Source organism: Amphiura filiformis, chromosome 4 (genome assembly GCF_039555335.1).
Source record: "Amphiura filiformis chromosome 4, Afil_fr2py, whole genome shotgun sequence".
Classification (NCBI taxonomy): domain Eukaryota; kingdom Metazoa; phylum Echinodermata; class Ophiuroidea; order Amphilepidida; family Amphiuridae; genus Amphiura; species Amphiura filiformis.
Window position 1 is genome coordinate 35940341 of NC_092631.1, and position 16982 is coordinate 35957322.

General features: G+C 37.4%; 1 protein-coding gene across 1 annotated transcript; it reads left to right on the forward strand.

Annotated features, from left to right (window-relative positions):
- Nucleotides 1-6082: 6082 nt before the first annotated feature.
- LOC140150174 (uncharacterized) lies at nucleotides 6083-13366 on the forward strand. Its single transcript, XM_072172178.1, has 6 exons — nucleotides 6083-6348; nucleotides 8022-9849; nucleotides 10565-10687; nucleotides 11366-11477; nucleotides 12379-12491; nucleotides 13361-13366. Exons 1-6 carry the CDS (start codon nucleotides 6158-6160, stop codon nucleotides 13364-13366), a joined length of 2373 nt encoding a protein of 790 aa, XP_072028279.1. The 5' UTR covers nucleotides 6083-6157.
- Nucleotides 13367-16982: the final 3616 nt, after the last annotated feature.

A 16982-nucleotide genomic window follows, 5' to 3' on the forward strand; every position in this document is an offset into this window, starting at 1 on the left:
GTAAGGCCTAACACCAGGGCGTAGCCAGCTTTCTTGGTCAGGGGGGGGGGCAAAATAAAAATTTTGGGGCACAGACGAAAAAATTTGCAGTTGCATCATACAATACATAGAGACTGTATGTCTGCGAGCTTCCCGAAAAAGGCCTTACTGGTATTTTATAATGGTATTTTACATTATTTTCGCCCATTATCCGGCTAAAAAGGGCTATATTGTTACAATGTGCGCGTGTAGCGTGGAAAAATTTTGTATTTTGCACTATTTTGGCCCTGAATTTTGCTAGAAAAGGGGCTCCTTGCCCTTTTTCTTTTACTTTTGCCCTTTGATTTTCTCTTTCATTTTTTGTCAAAGGGGCATTTTTTTCTTTCATTTTTTGTCAGGGGGCACTCTGTGCCCCACCTACCCGCTGGCTACGCTACTGCCTAACACTTGTGCTGAGCGCCAAATTGGTCACTTACCGCTTACTGTTCAAAATGTGACATCTACACCAATTACAGTCCCCGAAATGGTCTACTTTTAGCCGACTTCAATTCCGAAACATTTTGTGATAGTTAAAAATGCGATCCCCAACCCTTTGGTTATCTTTGGACGAATTTGTAGAAATCTCCGCGGAGTCTCCGTGTCTGAAATTCACTGGTACAAACATCAAAAATGTCGCATTTCTCCGTCCCGATACTAAATCCGCATCGCTGTTTACTCAGCAGCCATTCATACATGAATATGCATATCTCTGACCCCTGTAAGGTCAAACATGTGGGGTTGATTCCAACCAATTCGATCCACCGATTGTGACCACGTGGTCGTTTCAACTGATGATGTAGGATCGCAAGGTGAATGAATTTGTGAAGAGATTTCCTTGTTTGAGTGATAGTAGGATACGGGACGTAGGCTAATGACCCGCTCTGACGTCTCAATTCACACGGAATTATTCGTACCTGCTTACCAGACAGCAATACGCAAGCGTATTGCTGTATGGAACCAGACATAAAGAAAGCCAACACTGAAAACCTTTTTGTCATAGCACTTTCCGTAGCAAAGTTACATCTAGTCAAAGATTGACTTTCATCAAAAAGATTCTGCTAGCAAAATTCCCCCAAAAAAGCATTACGGGGGTGTTTCTACATGTAGATCTTAGTCTCATGGCGATAGCAGCTTTTATAATGGAACTGCTATCAAAATCCTTCTAAAATTCCATGTGCGAGTCTCTCATCACCAAAAAAAAATCATATATTTGGGTCAAGTGAAGTATAGACAACATATTTATGAAGGTTTCCTTGAGCAAGCGGTTCTTTTAAATTTCAATGTAAATTTGTATTGCCGGTTTAGGCCATTTTGGCTGACTAGCAAGTTAACTGAGGTTTCCCTGTCATACCTATAAACTGTTTCAGAGTTAAGGGTCGCTAAAAGTAGACCCATTTGGGGGGGCTATATTTGGTGTACATATCACGTTTTGAACAGAGTAAAAAACAACCATTATAGTTGCGAGAGAGACTTGCTTTACCACGCAGCAATACTTCGTATTGCATGCGTGAGCCACACATATTTTAGGTATGCCAGGCAAACACATTTGCTAGTCAGCCAAATTCGCTGACAATGTCAATGCATTTTTACATAGAAATTTAAAACAACTGGCCGAAGAAGGAAATCTACATAAATATGTTTTCTATACTTCACTTGACCCAAATATATGATTTTTTATGGTGATAAGACAATCGCTCATAGAATTTTAGAGGATTTTGATAGCAGTTCCATTAAAAAAGCTGCTATCATAATGAGACAAAAGATCTAGAAACACCCCCGAAATGCCGTTTTGGGGAATTTTGCTAGCTGAATCTTTTTGACATTGTTTGATGAAAGTCAATCTTTGAAAAGATGTAACTTTGCTACGGAAAGTGGTATGAAAAAAGGGTTTTCAGTTTTGGCTTTGTTTACTCAAGTTTAATTTGATATATAAAATGATGCAGTTTGATGGCAAATTCGAATTCACCTAGCATACCTACATATTTTGAGAAGTTCAAGACTGACTCACTGTCTGAGAAGGAAAAATACGGGGGTAAATACCCAACATTTTCATGGCAAAAATACACCTAAACTACGACTTACCTCTATCTCAAAGCTAATCCTAGTACGTCTCTGATAGTTCAACCCTACTATTGCATGATTTAACCGTTGAGACGATGCCGGGAAATAGCGAGATAAGCAATTTTTGTTGCATTGTTTGCTGCCGAAATGTGACACATGTGGGGAATTCCCAATGCCGTAATAACAAAATGGAACTTACAGCGTGCATAATTTACGTAAGTGAAAGCTGCAACAGTGTAATGCATATTTACTCAATTGATACGTAAATTCAGGACACTGCTTTGACCACAATCGTTAGATGGCGCTCTGCAGGGTCAAATTATGGTGCAGGTGGTGTGCGGCATGATTTAATGGAATAAAACTTCGCACTGGTGTGTCAGATCTTTGGGGATTGTTCATAAATACTTTGGTGGGGGGGGGGGTGGAAAAGTTGGAACCTCGGACATCAAAATGTTTTTGATCCCCCCCCCTAAAAAAGGGTGTATTTTTTTATCCCCCTTTTTATGGTCTACTGAAATTTTTGTGATCCCCCTGGCCTTCATGCCTCAACCAAGTACACATCATTAAAGGGGTGGGGTATAAGCCCAATCGCCATTGTGACTTCCGGTTTTTGAGAGCACTTTTAGGACACTTTGACCTCTGACATATCGGGGAAATTGCTCTAATTATTATTTATTTATCTATTATTGTAAACATTTTATCATTAAAAATATTTAAATAATTAATTTATACAACAAATATATTTTTTGGATTTGTTTTTATTCTAGTAAAACTTTTTAAATTATTTTGTATGCACAAAACTAATATTTCTGATAGGTCAAAGGACAAAGTGTCCTAAAAATGCAAAAACTGTCCCACAATGCATTGCAAACTTCTAATGCCGATTTGGCTTATTATTGTGGGATATTAGAGCCCAGACATATCGAATTGCATTCTGAATACGAAGAATGTCATTCTGATATCAAATAATTTAGATTTTTTGAAATTTGCAATGTAGGCCTAATACACATTTTATGGCAAATGATTAAAAATTGATATTTTTGATATTTAACAGTAGGCCTACTCGAAGTAAACTTTATAAATCTGATAATATGTACTTAAAGTGTATGTAGTGGGATGAAAAGCCGACGATCCATTGAAAATTTTGTATTTTCGTATTGAAGATATGGATTTTTTTCCCAAAACACCAAAAAAATTGGGTCTTTTGGGGAAAGAAATCCATCTCTTCAATATGAAATGTCAAAGTTTTCAATTGATGGTCGGCTTTTCCTCCCAGCTACATACACTTTACTTCGAGGACTGTTATATATCAAAAATGTGAAAAATATCAAATTTTAATAATTTGTCATAAAATTTGTACCGTATTAGGCCTATATCGTAAATTTCAAAAAATGAAAATTATTTGATACCAGAAAGACATTCTTCGTATTCAGAATGCAATCATCGATATGTCTGATGTGCTCTCATGTCCCACAAAAAATACTGTCCCCAAACGCTCAAAACGCTCATTCCAGACCCCTTTACCAGTACAGTGGCATAGGGTAGCCGCAGGTATTATGGGACAGCAGGTAATATGGGACACCTGTTTTCATTTTAACCAAAAGTAGCTTAGAGAAGGTACACACTTTAAGTTGATTTGTTAAGTGTTTAGAGACATCAATTGTGCTTCTAGAAATGCAGTTTTGGAGTCTGTGTATCAAACTCTTGGAAATCAATGCCAAAAAGTGAAATTGCCCAAAATTTACGTCGTTTTTTGGCCTGATATAAAATCAATGACGCCACATTTTATGATTGTGTATCCAAATACTCTGGTACTGAGGGTACATTTGTCACTTTTATGATCTTTAGGTGATGGGTTAAGCTTATCAGCAGGTACGATTCCCCTGAGAAGTGGCACTTTCCTTTGGGTAAATGATTATTTTCTCTGATTTTCAACTGAATGGGTGCAGGTAATATGGGACACATAGGAAATTGTGTGCATTGTCAATGCGAAAAGCAAAACTATTTAGAAAATTGAATTTTCTTGTTGAAATTTGCATTTAACATTCAAAATCATGTAACAAAAATGTTTTTAGAACAAAAGAGTGATTTTCTGAACATTTTGATTTTCACCATAGAGATAACACAGTGTCCCATATTACCTGCACATGCAGGTAATATGGGACACTTGACGATGACGTCATTTTGATGTCATAGCGTCCAAACAAACATAAAAACAAGATAACATTGCCTGTTTTATTAATCTTAAAGGACAGGTTGTTCATCATAACAATCTCTTTTGGGCATATCTTATGTAGTTTTTATGCACATAAGCTAAACGTCCTTAATGGTCCCATATTACCTGCAGGTACCCTAGATTTCTTTTTGACATCATAGTGTTGGAAAAAATTTCTCAAGTCCAGTGAATCCAGCGGCACCTTTTGCCAACAAAATAATGGTCTACTGAAATTTTTTTGATCCCCCCTTCAAACCAAAAATACACATAGATTTCTTTTTGACATTGGGGTTGGAAAAAATTTCTTGGAAGTCCAGTGAATCCAGCACCTTTTGCCAACAAAATAATTTTTTGGTACAAATGGGCGTGAAGCGCGCAAAAAATTTGCCATATTGAAGCTAAACTGGTGAAAAATAGTACAAAACTGAAAAAAAAACTGAAAAAAATTACCCAATTTCATATTATAAGATCGTACATTATGGGATTATGGCTTTAACTCATTAGCTTACCGTTTAGAGTTATTACTCATTGGAGTCATATTATTAGTGTTACACCCAAATATTATTGTAAAGTGTGCACATTTTGTTGATTTGTAGCTTGAGATTACATAATTGATTACTTAGCATTCATGCGCGCGGAATTTTGGAATGTAGGCCTACATGCCTTCTCGTATATTTTACCCCGAAATTTTACCCTCAATATTTTTTTTAGAACCCAAAAATGTTTTGATCCCCCCAATATTTTCCAACCCCCACCAAAGTATTTAGCTTTCTGTATTTGACACTTGGAAGTCGGGAACATGAATTTTTTATTATTAACTGAAGGAGGAACGTTCAGTCTTTTTCACCAAATAGGCCTACCCGTTTTTCATGATTTAACATACAATTTCAACATTTTCTCACGCTTTTGCGCGCATTTCTTAATAATATAAAAGTAGGCCTACTAATAAAATTTCAAAAATCGCTGACAGCATTTACAAGCTTTTACAAATGGGGGTAGGGTGGGGGTCATGAATATACTGGGGGTCAGGTCATAGAATTTGTAGACCAAAAATCCAAAATAGGGGGAGTATAGATTTTCCTTCAAATTTTAAAATTTGACATTATATTAAAGGAAACTCAAAATGGTGAAATAATATTAGTAGGCCCTATACAGGCCTAATTATCGTCAATGGTTTCTGTTAATTTTGAGCTGAATGCCCGGGGCTGAATGATAGGCCTAACCCCGGGAAATATTCCCGAGGTAAAGTGAAAGAAACACTGCTTGTTATTTTGGCCGTTCTATGGGAGTTGGGAGGACATAAAGTCACAATTCTTTGAATTATGACTTTATGTCGAACTTTGCTCTGTTTACCTACAAACACAAGAAATTTGGCTGATTCCATTTAGGTGCAAGTTGTGACACGTGTAAACATTACAAATATGCCAAAAAATCAGGTTTGAAAAAAATTAACCAAATTCATATTATAAAGATCGTACATGTACATTATACCATTTTCTTGAATGGAGAGTTTATAATAGACCAGACTGTAATAGACATGCAGGAAAGGCTTTTGCGATTATATAGGCCTATTTAGCTTGTTGACAAAAATCATATCACATGATATACCAAAACATAAACTTTGACCTAAAATTTAATCTGCAAAAACTGCAGTTCACCAAAGTTATATAAATTTGATAACTAAAACGAACTTTGGCTTTACACCGAAACTAATTTGCAATGCATGACGGGAAGGTACATGTTACACGCATGCGCAGTATTGGGAGCCTTTTTTAAAAGCCTTTCCTGCATGTCTAAACTTGCCGGCGTTGTAGGTCGATTGAGCTTTGTTATTAAATCAATTTTAGTTTATTTTCTTCCATAATGAACGTAGGTGTTGTGGGAGAAGTAGCGATGGCATCGGACACTGGTGGTAGTATCACAATGGTCGAAAATTCGGATCAGAAGACTCGAAAACAAACTCGATTTTCAATCGCCTCGAGCCCCGGGCCTCTCGGCACCATCACCAATCTTGTTTTGCCTGGGGCGGGAAGCCCAGTCAAGAATGAAAATGAGTAAGTGGAGATTCAAATTTGATGACGTACATGTAGGTATGCCAGGTGAATTCAAATTTGCCATCAAACTGCATCATTTTATTTATCAAATTAAAGCCCTAGGCCTTGAAAAGCCAACACTGAAAAACTTTTTTTGTCATGTAGCCTGTAGGCAGCCATAGCACTTTCCGTAGCCTAGCCTAGAGCCTAAGGCCAAGCAAGTAACAAAAATAACATGTATATCGTCCGGACTTTTAAAAAAAATCAGTGATGGAGGTCCTTATTATTTGTTATTGTGTTATTTTTTTATACATCTAGTGACTAGTCAAAGATCAGTTGTAGTAACTACAAATTTCGAACGTTTGAGGACTAGTTCTCAAGTTGTAGAAGGTCCCATATATATTGTTTTCATTATTAAATGTCGCAAAATATTAATATTAACAATAATTAGATAACCTGTTTGACCTCTCCATATATTCATACATTGCTCACCTGTGTTTTCAATTTCATACCATATTTTGTGGTGAAAAATGATTGCAAATGTGAAATTTTCAATTGGAGCAACAATTTCTTCATACCGACTGCTATAGTATGTGAATGCACATTAAACACATACACAGCACCTGTTGGAACTCCCGGTCGGAGCCGCGAGTTTCAATTATTGGAACTGGTCAAAGATTGACTTTCATCAAAAAGATTCAGCTAGCAAAATTCCCAAAAAAAGCATTTCGGGGGTGTTTCTAGATCTTAGTCTCATGACGATAGCAGCTTTTTTTAATGGAACTGCTATCAAAATCCCTCTGAAATTTCATGTGCGAGTCTCTCATCACCAAAAATAATCATATACCGAGTATTTGGGTCAAGTGAAGTATAGTAGACAACATATTTATGTAGACTGTTTCCTTGAGCAAGCGGTTCTTTTAAATTTCAATGACAATGTAAATTTGTATTGCCGGTTTAGGCCATTTTGGCTGACTAGCGAATGTGTTAACTGACGTTTCCCTCTCATACCTAGTGTATGTACATGTCATGCATATGAACATGGGTGATCTTTTCTTTTAGACCACCCGAGCTACAAATGTATATAATAGGTTTTTTTTTTATGTCATCTTCTCTTCATAAATCCCGGACCCGGTTGCAAGATATCAACAATATTGCCCTGAGGCATACATTAAAGTATTTATGCATGTTCTATTTGATTAAACAATCACTAAGACCATGTTAAAAATAGATCAAGATTGTTAACGGAAAATGTAACGTCCGAAACATAATTTTCAAGTGCTCAAATTTTTTTTATGTTAGAAATTATTAAAATCTTGGATTTCTTGGATCTTGTACTAACATGTGTCCATAAAATATTGAACAGAATACTCAGAGCTGATCTGGTTTTATTTTGCACACAAAACAAATTAGTCACTTTTGTTAGGTTGACAAATTTCCGTTAACAATTGGACATTTGGTCTTGTCACAAGTAAAGAAAGAAAACTGGGACAAATTTTGTTTTAAGCTATGGAAGATTAGCCTAGGTATACACTAGGCCTACAATGTACATAAAAATATAAAAAGTTATCCTGAAATATGTCATGTGTTTCTGCTGGGGTCTCCCAAAGTGTCAGCCTTTTGATACATGTTAAAAAAAACAGAGCCATGTTTTTATTTAATTTTATTTATAAATGTTATAATTTCATTTGCAGACAAAATACCGCACCACCTGGTCATCCAGATGATTCCGCAATGGCTGACAAGGGCATGGAAACAGGTAGCAGTGATGAAAATGAAATATTCTTTGGGCCAATGACCGACTACGAGAAACGAAAAGCCACCAAGCTGAGACGGCGCACTGTGGCTTACACACCAAACTTTAGGGCCAACTTATTGAGGACTCCATCCAAAGCAAGTGCTGATGAAAAAAGATCATCAGACGAAATTGAGTCCTCCACGGAGCAAGAAGATGTTACCGAGACAGAAAATCCGGCAGATGTCACATCTGACTCTGTGTTCATTGATACTTCAGAGCAGTCTGAAAACAAAACTTCATCACATTCTAATTCAAATAGGCATTTTACTTCAAGTGCCTTCTACTCGGCTTCTGAATTTCCTGTTGAAGAAGATGGTTTTCAGAAAGAGTCGATTGTCACTGTTGATTGTGCTGATGTCAGTGTTTATCATCAGGCACTTTCAGTAAGCGACTATGTTCCTGGGGAGGGTGAACTTTCAAGAAGACAGCTGTCAACTATATCAGATAATGATGCCACTCCTATTGCAAGTGTGTCAGACCGCTTTGAAAACAGACCTAATACTACACAGAAAGAGTCGGTCTTAGCAGATGATAAGACTACCGTTGGAGCCTTCACTAAAGCCTTCAAAGACATGAGCAGTTTGAAAGAGAAGTCCGCAAAGTTTCTCGAAGAGTTGAGAATGGAGCAGCGCAGTCGAGGCAACACACCTACCAATAGTCCTGTGCCAAAAAAGATTGCCAAAAAAAGTGACCAACCTATTCCCTTGCAGCTTCAGGAGTCTTCATCTTCATCAGAAACATCTTCATCACAAGAAGACCTGACCGACATCGATAGACCGGGTATTAAGTCCTCACCTACTGATTTAGGAGAATCCTCAGTTGTTGGCATTCTGCAAGAAACAGCAAACAGATTACAACTGAAGCCGCATGATACCCCTACTAAAGCTGGCTTTGGAGATGTTAACTCTACTCATCAGTGCGGTACTCCAAATTCCAACCTCGGTATGAGCATGTACGACAGGTGCAACAGTCCAATGGTGTTCTCCAGTCCCAAAGTGTTCCCGGTCACAGTTCAAGCCCAAAGTATGCGTAATCCTATGTGCAGTGTAACTTATTCCCCTCACACTCCTAATCAGCTATCAAAAGCCAGTTCTGCCTTTTCGTCACCTGTTGTACCACACAAACCATCACCTATTGTTGCAGTACCAAGAGCCTTCAGACCTGTCAATGATAATGTCACCATGACAGGATTATCTGCTTCAGCTTCAACTTCTGCAGGATCTGCTTTTAATCCAGTTGGAAATGTTTTTTCTGTCCAGGAAAGAGGCAGCCCAGCCCCAAATTCTGCCTTCATGTCTATATCTCTGTCTGACTCCCCTTTCCAAAAAATGCCTTCAGCTAACAATGAAACCCCAAACAAAGAAAACATGTTAGATTCTCCAAACATCACTTTAAGATCGCGCAAAAGAAACGCCGGTAAATCAACACCAGTAGCAGTTCCTGTCCAGGCTGTCCATCCACTTCCAGTTCAATCCCAAGCTGAAGGCATGCAGACATTGTCCAGTGGTGTCTTCTCTCCTGCATTACATGGTATGATGAGACAGCAACAGACAATGTCACCAAGACCAATGATGGTTGCTACACAAGAGCATTCCTCCTCGCCACATCAGCAATTAGCGCAGATGAGTAAATGGAGTCTATTGGAGCAGAAGCAGCAAGAGCTGGCAAGAATCAGGGCTGAGAAGCAGATGCTGAAGCAGAAGATCAAAGAAGACAATGTAAAGGTAATATTAATCACAATATATATGAAAGTATTGGTCATTGAGTCATATATAAGTATGATCAGCAGACTTTGACTTTTGAAAATTGCAGGTGAGTTACACAAGATGTTAGGAGAGCTTGTAGGGGAATGATTTAAATTGATCACCATTTAGTTTTAGAAATTATAGGCATTCTCCTGAGGGAATTTACATGTTTTCAAGGTTCACTTGCTTCCACTGCAGTCAAAATTATTATCAGCTGTAATTATTGGCAAATGGGGTACAAATTCTTAGTAATACTAAGACCAAAAAAAAAAAATATTGTTGTGTTGCCCTCAAGTGGAAAAATGTGAAATTTGGGTAGGACGGTCGGATTATTATTTTATTTTTTTTTTTTTTTTTTTTAAACCTTCAGTTTTTAAAAATCCCTCAAATATTAAATAATGCTTGTTCAATTAGGGACATTTGTCAATTTTGACTTCTGGATACCTGTTAGACAACAATTAAAGACTAGTCTTACAATAAAATATTAATTTTAAGTGAAAAACATTGAGTTTTTGAACAAATCTGTAAAAATCATCATTAAAAAAAAAAAAAAAATTGCGACCCTGATTTTTGGCCTAATTGATATTCAGAACCATCAAATTGGACCATCCCAAAATTTGTTTCAATTTTCTGATTAGTTCACTTCGTATTTATGCAGCATGATTTGAGTATATTACTGGCTTTTCCATTGCAGTGTTTTCAGATGAGAACTGAGATAGTGGCAGCACTACGAAGCAACACATCTCCAGAAGGCCTACCGCCTATGGACTCTCACATTGTGATCTTCAGACCAGAGGGTACTTCAGCATTAACATTGGTAAGATCAGAAAATTAAAAAAAAATTTATCACAAAAATGTTTGCCTAAATTCAAAGTCAGCATTGGAACAGTGTCACACTCAGGTGATCTAAAAATATGTCATCAAAAGTAAACACAGTCAGAAAGTTCATTTAACTGTGTAGTCTCAGTCAGATCACTAGATTCTGGTGGGCAAGTCATTTTTTTCAGTCGGTCGTCCACCCCTGAGGGCAGCAATCTATTGTTTGTCAGATTCAAAATCGACTGCTCAGTAACAGAAGTGGGTAAATTCAAGCTCTGCCATGTGTAGCTGCCGTGTAGGTAAAATATACTGTGTGTAAATTGCCAAATGTTCACAGGGTCGCTGTACGTTGCACTTACCCACTTGTGGCACTGAGCAGTCGAAATGTTTTTTGACTGATTGCACAGAAAATCTGATGTGTAAAATGGATGTTAGATAGGGCCTACTTTTAATGTTGTTTTGTGATTTTTGAACCTTGTGTTGCAAAATGCAAGGAATCATTGCCAATGATGTTCTTGCAACCTACGTTCATCTAGATCATTGCACTGTGGGGTCATCTTCATCAAAATAAGAATCTTTTAAGCACTGGTACCCACTCCAAAGTCCACACTATATGTGTAAACTGGCCTAGATATTAAAAATAATTATCTTCTTTAAAAATAAAATGTTTTTCCAGAATGACCAAGAACTGGATGTTGTTACCAGACTGCACACAATAAAAAATAGTCATGCCACAGCTAGAGACCAGACTTACGATTCTCCTGTAGCACATGACAAGCATAGAACAGGTAAGATAACATAGATGCTCTGTTTTCATTGGGGCTTGCTTCTCAATCAAGTCCCCCCACCCTTTGCAAATTATATCGAAGTTGCTATTCCAGTTGAAATCCATACTCCCCCCCCCCTATGGAAGACATGACATTTACCTTCCACACAGGGAGTGAATTTCAAATGGAGTTACCCATTCAGGTAAACACACTCCCTGTGTGGATTTTATTTCAACTGGAATAGCCCAATTATGTGCCCTGTGGGTAATTATTGTCCTCTCCCATTCTTGGTGAGCCTAAAATGATCTAGATAGCAGTTTCAAGCAGGTAATTTTGCAGTTAAGTTTTATCAAACCATTTTGTATGTATGCATGGTATATAAGTTAAAGTTAAATCCTTCCCAAGCCTTTTGGCCTATTGGGCGGTGCCTATCTCCGTTTCATAACCCTAGGCCACATGTCTGCAAGCAGAAAAGCTACAGCAGGGGGTTAGTCCACTGGTAGCCATGTGTTTAACTTTCCCTACTGCATTCTTTCAATGCCGAATGCCTGGCAAGAAGGCAGTAGGTACCATTTTTAAAGCCTTTGGTATGGCCTGGCCGGGATACGTACCCGCGACCTCCCGATCGTGAGGCGGACACTGTAACCACTAGGCCACCATGCCGGTATAATAAGGTGCCCCCAAAATATTGTACACATATAATTGTTTTAACCCAGACCCCTTTTGACTTACTAAATATCACTTAATGCCACCCATTTCCACTTACTAAAATTGCTAGCCCTAGCCTTGTCCCAACCACATAATTATTTCCCCCTCCATGATATGTTACATGAAGTGTTGTGAACTCATTTGTTTCAAGAAGTTGTCAGTGATAACCAATTATAATTTATAGTAAATAATTGTCTTTCTCCAAATTGTGCAGGTCGTGTTCGTCTTCAGTGGCATGATGAACTAGTAACCCCTGTAGATCAGTTGAGCAGCCCTCGTTTGTATAGAATTCATGCACCAGTTACGGCACATTCAATACTTCTCAAGGTAATTATATTATCATCACTATTCTGTTTAGACCTTTTTTTGATTGCCTGCTACTCCAATGTAAAAGTTGGGGGCTATAAATTTCAGTTGAAATCTATACACCCTCTGGAAGACATGACCTTGATCTTCCACACATTAAGTGTGGATTTCAAATGGGGTTACCTGAATGGGTGATATCATTTGAAATCTACACCCCTGAGATTAAGGTCATGTCTTCCTGAGTGGGTGTATGGATTTCAACTGGAATAGCTCATTTCCATACCTCCTATGTGCCAAATTGGTACAAGTGTATGTAACTAAAGTCTGCACAAAAAGTAGCTCAGCTGTTATAAATACGCCTATAGATTCAGAACTAATATAATTGTTTTCACAATATTTCAACATAGAGAGAAGGATGATTTATTTACACACATTTTGATACCCAATTTGTCAAATATCGTTCAATATTAACAATACAGTAGTGCTTTTACAGAAAAATACCCGATTTTAAAAGTTGCAGTTTACAGCGATCAATGGTTATAATACAACAGTGTAAACACGTAAAGCCCGCCATTATCTTCGCGCTTACTTCAAATCAATACAAATAACTGCAACTTTTAAATTGGGGTATTTTTCTTTCAAAACACTGCTGTATTGAACAAAATTGGACAAATGGGGTATCAAAATGCGCGTAAATAAATCATTCTTCTTCTTCTTTTGACATTCCATTTCCATCACTTGTGAAGTTGTGATAGGTTCAAGAACAGGTACAGAACTTCAGCAACTGGGGGGAGGGGGGTAATTTCTTGGTGAGCTATGAAAGGATTCCCACAATGATATGAACTGTCTATGTTCTATAACTTGCCTACATCATGTTTTCTCTCTTTCAGAAATGAGACTACCAGGAGACAGAAGTGGCGGAGCAGAAAAACTGAGCAGAATTGGCAGCAGTAGTGTAATGGGAAAAAAAAAAAGGTTTATAGTTACGACTCCTAATAATTCACAGTGTGTAGTCTATGCACCTATATCACTCTCAACACCTAATGTGATAACTTGCCATGCTGGATTGTCACACAGTGAACCGAATTAGTGCACCTCTGGCATAGCAGCATAGGCCTCAAATTAGAACAATATTATAATGGCATCTGCTTACACTCAATAGTGAATTTGGTGCCTATTGTACTATTACAGGGGTTCTAAAATATATTGCTTGTGTAGCTGCAAAAATAACAACCCACAAAAATAAGTTTTTATATCATGTTACTTTACACTTGCAAAATCGCGAAATAAACAACTTGCGTAATTTCCAAAAAATTATGTATGTGAAAATAAGTTTGTGAAGATTATCATTCATCCAGGTAGTAAACAGTATTAATATTAAACTATAATCTAGTCAACTGGACTTACTATTTTTTGAGTGGGAAATTTTCACGTCCAATCCTGAACGCATCATCAGCCCTACTGATGTTGTGGCGGCAAAAGTTCATTGACCTGTGATACTACAACATCCGTTTCACAGGTCAATGAACTTTTGCCGCCACAACATCAGTAGGGCTGATGATGCGTTCAGGATTGGACGTGAAAATTTCCCCCCTCAAAAAATAGTAAGTCCAGTTGACTAGATTATAGTTTAATATTAATACTATGTGAAAATAAATTAACAGTGTATACTAATAACCCCGTACACACATGACAAGCGCTACATTGTGGTTTTTTTTTGTATGGGCATTGTGGGCGTTTGCTTACAATTTTAACAACATTGTGGGTGTAAATACTGATAGGAAACAACATTGTGGGGGTAAACTGTATGAAAACCCTATGGGTGTCTTTTTAACACTATACCTACTCCCTCTATAGTTGCTAAAAACTTAAAAAGCCATTTGCAGGAGGGTCCACTGTGGGTGTATGCCCACAAGGTCAATTTATGCCCAACAATGTTGCTTTGTACACTGTACAGTACACCCACTATTTTGCTGTATGTGAATGACACACAAACATGGAGGGGTCTAGACTCTAATATAAACCTTGTTGGTTTAATAACATGTGATATGGTGCCTGTAAAATTGATGTGCCTTAATTTGGCTTGATTGGATAGGTAGGGTTTTAACGACCCGAGCTTCCTCCGCAAACTGGTAGTTTATACCATTGGCGTCTGTGAAAAGGGTCGAGATTTGGCCTTGGGCACTAAACTTGACCTCCTCCTCAGGGTCAAAATAAAAGCAATGAAATTATATATAATTATTTTTCAAAAAATGCAATAATGTATATATTGTGGCTACTCAGTAGTCTGAATAATAATTACAATGAAATTTTACCTTTATAAGGCAATTCAAGTTAATATTCTTGAAAATTATTCTTCTAGCAAGTAAGAAATAGTAAAATGATGACAGTGTCAACTTTTTAAACATTACTTTACATGAGTAAAGCCAATATAATATGTACTATAGGCTAAATTTTATGTAGGCGTATTTGAAAAGACTGCCATGGTATTGTTATAAAGTCAATCATACACCATATCTCTGTAGTACCGGTACTAAATGTAGTATGATAACTGTAACCGGGCAATTGAAATGAATTACATTCCATCTTGCATGAATTAATATGGAACTTATTTTATTCTCAGTTTAATTTGCAGTGCTAGTAATGTTTTATTTATTTATTTAACCAGAGTAGTGCTAGGCACATGATATACATAGTAGCCCTGGATAACATAATATATACTACTGTCTGTTCAATTAGCTTAGATTCTTGCATTTTTAAGATATTTGAAAAAATAAAAAATTGTGGTCAAAGTCATCAAAGAAAAGTGTTAGCACAGCCTTAGACCCAACGTGATTTATACTTTTCAAATTCCAAAGTTCAATTTAAAACCCCATTTCTTTTCAAATTTACCTCATTTTAGGCAGTTACTTGGGTCCACCAAAAGGGTTCACGACCTTTTCACAAATCGAGTGGGACGGTCTATTCTCAACTTAGGGCATAGACCCTATCGAATCTGTCCTGCCATTTCAATTGTTCCGGTTATTGAATAGGGTCTATTTAATATAAGTGATGATGGTAGGTTTGCACCAGTTTTTGTTGCACGAAATTTGCTGTCGTAGTGCACGTTAGTAACCATTGGTTACTGCTCCAAACTTGGCTCATACACCTGTTCGAATTTTGATATGCCATAGGCTTTGTGTTGTGATCATTTCGATCAGTGGTTCGTAACAAAGAAAGCGTGATCCAGTTGGCCTAGCAACGGTCATATTGTAACATGCACTACGACAGCGAATTAGGTGAAGCTCCATGAGGTATGCACAAGTATGCATAACATTATTCCAAGCATTATTTTTTCCTAAACAATGACATTAAAATTATGGATTTCGTTCTTATTTCAACTGGTTTTATCGATACAATGTAAATTGAATTTTGTTTAATACCATCATTCCTTCCCAAGAATATCAGCATTCGCTTGATATTTTCAGATACAGTGACTTTACAAGAATTGTTTTCTGTAACCTATTGTCATGTTTTAAATAATATTTTCTTGTACAAAAGTTCTTTTGTTTCCAAATGTCCTTCTCATAGTTTGTATTCAACAAACAAAAACAAAATAACAAATTGAAAATAAATATGTAGGCCTAGGCCCACACCTTCTCAGACCCATCCACACAATAAAGAAATAAATAAAGTAATAAATAAATAAATAAATAAATAACTAGAGATAATTTGCGCTCACAGAGCGCAGCCAATCGCAAGGCATGTATTAAACCCTTTAATGACCTTTTGACCTGACCTTTGACCTTAATGTTCCCGAGGTTTGTTGTCACCGAAATTGAGCCCCATACCCCTTACAGAAAGTGAAATTACGGTATAAGATTTGACCCCAGATAACATTTGACCTGACCCCTGTTAAGTGTTCCAACATATTCCCCCTGATCATTAAGTTTGTTGTCACCGAGTTTGGGCCTCGTACCCCTTACAGATGTCCAAAAAATGCATTTCTATAATTTGACCTCTGCATGACCTTTGACCTGACCCCTGCAAAATGTTCCCCTGGTCATGAGATCTGTTATCACTGAGTTTGAGCCCCATACCCCTTACAGATGTCCAGAAAAGGAAATTATAAGATTTGACCTTAGATAACCTTTGACCTGACCCCTGCAAAGTGTTCCAAATTATTCCCCTGGTCATTAAGTTTGTTGTCACAGAGTTTGAGTCCCGCACCCCTTACAGATGTACAGAAAATGCATTTCTAAAATTTGACCTCTGCATGACCTTTGACCTGACCCCTGTAAAATGTTCCTCTGGTCATGAGATTTGTTGTCACCGAGTTTGAGACCCATACCCCTTACGGATGTTGAGATATTGCAATTGTATGATTTTACCCCCTTAATGACCTTTGACCCCAATTCTTTGTACAACTTTTAGACACTGGCTAAAGGCAATACAGGTATGCAAGTGCGACATTGTGTTATGTAATTTGTGGAAGAAGAAGCATTTTTAGTGAAAATCTCATTTTGGCCATAA